The sequence below is a fragment of the Physeter macrocephalus genome, chromosome 19 (assembly GCF_002837175.3).
Source record: "Physeter macrocephalus isolate SW-GA chromosome 19, ASM283717v5, whole genome shotgun sequence".
NCBI lineage: Eukaryota > Metazoa > Chordata > Mammalia > Artiodactyla > Physeteridae > Physeter > Physeter macrocephalus.
Genome location: NC_041232.1, coordinates 87,705,990 through 87,713,900, shown reverse-complemented (window position 1 = coordinate 87,713,900; position 7,911 = coordinate 87,705,990). Strand labels below are relative to the sequence as shown.

General features: G+C 38.5%; 1 protein-coding gene across 15 annotated transcripts in view; it reads right to left on the bottom strand.

Annotated features, from left to right (window-relative positions):
• Positions 1 to 7,911, bottom strand: part of ATP9B (ATPase phospholipid transporting 9B (putative)) — a 224,623-nt gene that overhangs the window by 106,869 nt on the left and 109,843 nt on the right. For 12 of the 15 annotated variants that reach the window (XR_008615993.1, XR_008615992.1, XR_008615994.1 and 9 more), the window contains one exon: positions 6,627 to 6,733. The exons of 2 other annotated variants lie outside the window; for them this stretch is intronic. Coding sequence is in view for 10 of the 13 variants with exons in the window: in XM_055080638.1 (XP_054936613.1) it covers positions 6,627 to 6,733 (107 nt within the window). In the remaining 3 variants the exon portion in view is untranslated. Of the gene's footprint in view, positions 1 to 1,414; positions 1,492 to 6,626; positions 6,734 to 7,911 lie in introns of all 15 variants that reach the window. One more of the 15 variants, XM_024133916.3, reaches the window with a different exon arrangement.

Here is a 7,911-nt window from a genome sequence, read left to right as displayed (position 1 = left end):
CCCGTTGCGGAGCACAGGCTCCAGACGCCCAGGCTCAGCAGCCATGGCTCACGGGCCCAGCCGCTCCACGGCATGTGGGATCCTCCCAGACCGGGGCACGAACCCGTGTCCCCTGCATTGGCAGGCAGACTCCCAACCACTGTGCCACCAGGGAAGCCCCTATTTTTAAATAATTTAACTCTATTGTAGAATTACTGACGGGTATATTTGATTTACTCAAATTAAAGCCAAGTTTTATATATATATATATATATATATATAAATTGACAGAGAATTTTTTCCATTATCAAAATCAGAATTTATACTAAAATAATAGTAGCGCAATATTTTTCTTTGACTTCTGTAAACACGTCACCCACAGACATCTGGAGCCCTAACAAATACAGGAATATAAAACGTCATCAGCTGCAACCCTGGGCGGCGGGTGGGGATGCTCTCCAGCCAGGAAACACAGTCAGCTGCACTGCACGCAGGTCCAGGCATTCACAGCATCAGGGATGCTTCCCCCTAGTTTTTGAAGGGTTAACTCTTTTTTTAAATAGTATTTACCTGAAAAAATGAAACACATCTTGTCCTAAAAGATATCTTTTCAAAGAATTATTTCATTTCTATTGCTCTGTTATAAAATTTCCTGCAGAAGACAACCTTTCCAATGAATTACTCACAAAGCAAGGTGTGACTCCATGAGAGGATTTTTTTGTTCTACTTAGATACACACAAATTATATTTCAAAGAAAAGTGAATAAAATGCACAGTTAGAAAGAGCTTCTCATTCAGTAGACATTAACACATATTATGACTTGATACAAAATGTGTTATTCAAATCATAACTACTGAGAATTCAAACTAACTTTTTGTTATGATTTAACTTAGACACATGATGACTGCATAAATAACAATTTTAGGACTATAACAGGAATATAATTAATTTAGGAATATAATCAAGCAGTCTAAAAACTATAATCTGGTTTTCAATATGCTTCTTCTGAAATGGAAATAACAAATAAAACTGGTTTAACAATAAAACACTATCAAATTACATACCATAAAAACATTAATATAGATTCCTTTATTTTAAAAAGGAACCATCAACATAAAAATAGAGTGCAAATTATAAAATAAATAGATTGAGGAGAAATTAAAAGACCCACAATTAACTGTTAAATTATGGGCAAATCATATACACAACAATGAAAATTTAAGAGACATACAAAACTCCGATTAACCAAGAAAAAATAGTTTTGAAAATTCTTCTACACGAGCGTGCTGTTATACAAACACAGAGAATTCATATCCTGAATCACCAACATTTTGAAACTCTGTTTCACAAACCAGCTGCTCAGAACTACACGTGCTCTCTCACTGAAAGGAGGAGGTGAGTTCAGGCAAGCAGTCGGTCCTCAAGCTAGCCTACCTTATTTTTTGGATTGGATGTGTTCATTACACTTCGAGTCTCTTTTCCAGTATAAATGACAACACCTATTATAGTACCTGCAAAACACAAAAGTGGTCCTTACAGAGAAACTTGAAGGCTATGCACAGAAGTAACACTTCCTAATTAATCGTTTTGATGGAAAATATTATGACACCATTTGATTTTATACAGATTTATCCAACAGCATATTTAATTTCACTAGTTCAAGAAAATCTAATCTCAACTTTAAAAATAAACTTTGAAAAACTCAAAGGATTTCTTAAGTGATACTAATTTACCTACACAAAACATTAGAAATGTACTAATATTCTTTTCACTGGCAATAGAAAGCGTGACACTGTTCATTCATTAATGCCTATTAAAATGGTAACTCTAACACTGAAGCTACATTACGAGAGCTTACATTCTAACTGATCAATTCGTGTGATCCCAAACAAGATGGTACCGGGAGGGGGGCCGGTTTCTCTGAACAAGAGTCCGAGAGCATTCTTTCATTGTAAAGATGCAGGACAACCAGGTACCTGAGCCTTTGCTCACATTTCAGGACATAGACAATGAAAACGGTAAGAGAAGTATTATAAAGACAATATGTGATTTTGAATTTATATGTTATGTCCCTTTTATTCCTGTCTCCTGAAAGTTTGGTTTTCTAATTGTACATGTCAAGAAGAAATGAAAATTTTGCAGTCTATCAAACTTAAGATAAAAGAACAGTAAAATACCCCTAGAACGATCTATACATTACAAAGGCTCAGATCAGAGGCATTCATCTCTGGAATGTCAAATTAAAAACCATGGAAGTCCGCCTCTAGAACTGCTGCTGTGCATAATTTATATTTCTAATTTTCACAAAATTTGAAGGTGAGAGAGATGATATATCCATAATACTCACTGAAATCAACAACCACTGCAGAATTAACCCTAATAATTATATAAAAACTCTTTGATGTCACATTAATGTAATGTGTGGAATTTAGTGAGTCCTAAGGCAGGACCCGTGGAGTAAACGTGACCGTAGTGATCTCGGGTCTACGTAACAATGACAGCTGTGCACCACACATCTCAGCATACCACCAAAAGCCTCCTCCACGGGACACCCAGGAAGACAGACGATGCCAGGGTACGTACTGCTCAGCAGTGACACCTGCAGAGGTTACGTGTTTGCTCTTTTTTAGAATAAGCATTTCTTTTTTTTTCCCCTTTTTAACTGTGTGCCCTGGGAAGCTGTGAGGCTTGCATTTACTGTGCTCTTCAAAGCAGAGTGGCCCCATGTGACTATGGACCCCCACTCCACCAATGGAGGACACACAGAGCGACTGGTGACACCTGCACTGAGCTGGGCTCCAAATGGCGCATCAGGAGCATCAAGGAGCAAGACCACAGAAGTGAGGAATCGAGTTTCCTCGCCCACTTCCCAGCCCACAACAACTGCCCCATGAGACAGAAGCTGCAGAAGCACCAACATGCACCTGTTTTGAATCACGAGCTGCAGGCTGGTGTGTGTTCCTGCTCCCCCACTGGTCCTGCCTCTCAGCCTCCATGCGGCTTTTGTGTCCCCGGACCAGAGCTCTCTGGGTCCGGCCCCTTGAGTGACGCCCGAGTGGGACGGGTTCTCCTGCTGGCCGATCCCTGATACTAAGTTTTCTCTAAAGCAGAAGCCTTGCAAACTATGTGTGGTACAGGTTTTACTTTTAAATTTCTAATCGGTCACAAGGCCTAGTTTTGCAAAATACCACATCAATAAATTATCAAGAGAAACAAATAAAAAAAATTTGATGAAACATATGTCCCAATCTTCTTAACATTAAATTCCTTCATCAAATTCTTATAAATTTTCCAAAAGTTTACTCTCATTTTCTGTATTTTTCACCATCAGTATCAGCCCTGGACCCCTGTCTCTGCACACAGAACCTGCGGTCCTGCTCTGGGGCTCAGCCTGGACCCCCACCGGGGCACATACGTCCAGCAGACTCTAGAGGACTCATCCTTCCTTCCAGCCTCTCGGCAACTTAAGATCGGAATGCTCCCATATCCACCTATTACTGAAACATGGCAAGTTTCCTGGTTCTCTGAACCAACAAGGGGAAGAAGCATGGCACCCTGGGAAGTCGTGTTTGTCCCTCTCTGGTGCCCTCAGTCCTTGTGTCTGTCTGTGTCAACTTGAGTCCTTGCTCCTATGCGTTCGGTTTCTATAGCCAGGGAGGAAGGCCTGAGCTCACTTCACCAGGAGGCAACTTGAATTCAATCGACACATAACTTTTTTTTTTAATCTGTATTAGGGTAGAGTTGATTTACGATGTTGTGTTAGTTTCAGGTGTACAGCAAAGTGAACCAGTTATACATCTACATATACCCACTCTTTTTTAGATTCTTTTCCCATATAAGTCATTACAGAGTAATGAGTAGAGTTTTTGGTGCTACACAGTAGGTCCTTATTAGTTATCTATTTGAAATATAGTAGTGACACATAACGTTTAAAGAATAAAATTTTTAAAAATTCTGGTCTTTCCTTCTCAGCTTGTAATCAAGTGTAAAGAAGATAAGAGCCCTTGTATTACTCCTGGAAATCCAAAGTATTTCAAACATATCTCAGTATACGGAAGTCTGGCTATATATAGAGTCTAGTAATTGCTCACATTAATAGGCTTTTAAATAGAGTTAAGCAAGTGTTAAAAGATTTGAAATACATGAAAAAAGCTTGCATTTTAAAAACGACTGAACAAAATTTAAAATTAAAGGCACTTTACTTAAACTTGTGGAACGATTGTTTTAAACAACCTAAATACTCTCTCAGAAGATACAATACTCTGGCCACTGAATTCTACCTCTGGAAGAATAAGAAAGGGTTACCTATGCGGCAAACGTGTTATGATGCCCACATTTGTGTCTGTGTTGCCGAAGTTCACAACCAGGAGCGACCACTTGCCAAGGTCATCCTGAGAATGAAGGTCAGCAGAGAAACACTGTGGACAGTGAATTACCTAGGACACCTCAAGCCTCCAGCTTGGGGTGCTTCTGGCTCTTTGAGAAGAGAGGCCAAAAATCAATAGTACTGGGGATCAGTAACAACATTCTAACATACAGGAAACAAAAGATGAAATAAATTTAAAAAGAAAAAGAGAATCTTCAAATATCTTTATGAGTGAACTCAATCTTGATCCTTTATTAAAAAGAATAAATATCAACATGATGAAAAAAAATAGGATACAACACCTAGATACAAGTAGATACAGAAAATGTAAAATCGGTGACCAGGTATGTAAATGTGGTATGTTGTAAGTATTTTCCTATAAACTATTACACGCTAAGTGCTGAAGGGCAAAGGCCATGGAGGACGGCACCCCTGGAATCAAATCCTGGGTACATGACCCTGCTAACGATGGTGGGCCTTCTGAGCCACAGCCCTTACCCGGGCCTCAAGAAGGACTGGCCTGCCCCCTCTGATGTCTCTCACGGTGTACTACACTTACTTCCGCTCTCTTTTTATTGTGAGAAATTTTAAAAATTCATCATGACAAAAACCAACATCTACTACCTGAAGAGAATCTCCACCTATTAAAATTATGTTTGCTATCATGCTTTTTAAATGATGTAAAACACTAGTGCAAAACTTCGTCTCTGAAGAAGAGCTACAATTCTGCAGCCTGTGGAAGGAAAACCACATTCACCGAAAGATAGACAAAATGAAAAGGCAGAGGACTTGTACCAGATGAAGGAATGAGATAAAATTCCAGAAAAACAACTAAATGAAGTGGAGATAGGCAACCTTCCAGAAAAAGAATTCAGAATAATGATAGTGAAGATGATCCACAACCTCGGAAAAAGAATGGAGGCAAAGATAGAGAAGATGCAAGAAATGTTTAACAAAGACCTAGAAGAATTAAAGAACACACACCTAGAATAATTAAAGAACAAACAAACAGAAAAAATATTTGAAGAGATTAGAGTCGAAAATTTCCCTAACATGGGAAAGGAGCTAGCCACCCAAGTCTAGAAGGAGCAGAGAGTTCCAGGCAGGATAAACCCAAGGAGAAACACACCGAGACACATAATAATCAAAAATTCACTTTCACAGAACAGAATAAAGAAATAAGAATGAAAAGAAATAAAGACAGCCTAAGAGACCTCTGGGACAACATTAAATGCAACAACATTTGCATTATAGGGGTCTCAGAAGGAGAAGAGAGAGAGAAATGACCCCAGAAAATATTTGAAGAGATTAGAGTCGAAAATTTCCCTAACATGGGAAAGGAGCTAGCCACCCAAGTCTAGAAGGAGCAGAGAGTTCCAGGCAGGATAAACCCAAGGAGAAACACACCGAGACACATAATAATCAAACTGACAAAAATTAAAGAAAACGGAAAATTATTGAAAGCAACAAGGGAAAAACGACAAATAACATACAAGGGAACTCCCATAAGGTTAACAACTGATTTCTAGCAGAAGTTCTACAAGCCAGAAGGGAGTGGCACAATATATTTAAAGTGATGAAAGGGAAGAACCTGCAACCAAGATTACTCTACCCGGCAAGGATCTCATTCAGATTCTATGGAGAAATCAAAAGCTTTACAGACGGCTAAGAGAATTCAGCACCACCAAACCAGCAAATGCAACAACATTTGCATTATAGGGGTCTCAGAAGGAGAAGAGAGAGAGAAATGACCCCAGAAAATATTTGAAGAGATTAGAGTCGAAAATTTCCCTAACATGGGAAAGGAGCTAGCCACCCAAGTCTAGAAGGAGCAGAGAGTTCCAGGCAGGATAAACCCAAGGAGAAACACACCGAGACACATAATAATCAAACTGACAAAAATTAAAGAAAACGGAAAATTATTGAAAGCAACAAGGGAAAAACGACAAATAACATACAAGGGAACTCCCATAAGGTTAACAACTGATTTCTAGCAGAAGTTCTACAAGCCAGAAGGGAGTGGCACAATATATTTAAAGTGATGAAAGGGAAGAACCTGCAACCAAGATTACTCTACCCGGCAAGGATCTCATTCAGATTCTATGGAGAAATCAAAAGCTTTACAGACGGCTAAGAGAATTCAGCACCACCAAACCAGCTCTACAACAAATGCTAAAGGAACTTCTCTAAGTGGGCAACACAGGAGAAGAAAAGCACCTACAAAAACAAACCCAAAGCAATTAAGAAAATGGTAATAGGAACATACATATAGATAATTACCTTAAACGTGAATGGATTAAATGCTCCAACCAGAAGACACAGGCTCGCTGAATGCATACAAAACCAAGAGCCATCTATATGCTGTCTGCAAGACACCCACTTCAGACCTAGGGACACATATAGACTGAAGGTGAGGGGATGGAAAAAGATATTCCATGCAAATGGAAATCAAAAGAAAGCTGGAGTAGCAATACTCATATCAGATCAAATAGACTTTAAAATAAAGAATGTTACAAGAGACAAGGAAGGACACTACATAATGATCAAGGAATCAATCCAAGAAGAAGACATAACAATCATAAATATATATGTACGCAACACAGGAGCACCTCAATACATAAGGCAACTGCTAACAGCTATAAAAGAGGAAATCGACAGTAACACAACAATAGTAGGGGACTTTAACACCTCAGTAACACCAACAGACAAATCATCTAGCCAGAAAATCAATACGGAAACACAAGCTTTAAATGACACAGTAGACCAGATAGATTTGATTGGTATTTAAAGGACATTCCATCCAAAAACAGCAGATTACACTTTTTTCTCAAGTGCACATGGAACACTCTCTAGGATAGATCACATCTTGGGTCACAAATCAAGCCTCAGTAAATTTAAGAAAACTGAAATCATATCAAGCATCTTTTCCTACCACAACGCTATGATATTAGAAATAAATTACAGGGAAAAAAAACATACAAAACACAAACACATGGAGGCTAAACAACACGTTACTAAATAACGAAAAGATCACTGAAGAAATCAAAGAGGAAATCAAAAAATACCTAGAGACAAATGACAATGAAAACACGACGATCCAAAGCCTATGGGATGCAGCAAAAGGAGTTCTAAGAGGGAAGTTTATAGCTATACAAGCCTATCTCAAGAAACAAGACCCACCCAACACAGTCAAAAATAAATAAATTAATTAATTAATTAAAAAATAAAATAAACTAAAATTAGAAATGGAAAAGGAGAAGTTACAATGGACACCGCGGAAATACAAAGCATCATAAGAGACTACTACAAGCAACTCTGTGCCAATAAAATGGACAACCTGGAAGAAATGCACAAATTCTTAGAAAGGTATAACCTTCCAAGACTGAACCAGGAAGAAATAGAAAATATGAACAGACCAATCACAAGGAATGAAATTGAAACTGTGATTAAAAATCTTCCAACAAACAAAAGTCCAAGACCAGATGGCTTGACAGGTGAATTCTATCAAACATTTAGAGAAGAGCTAACACCTATCCTTCACAAACTCTTCCAAAAGATAGCAGAG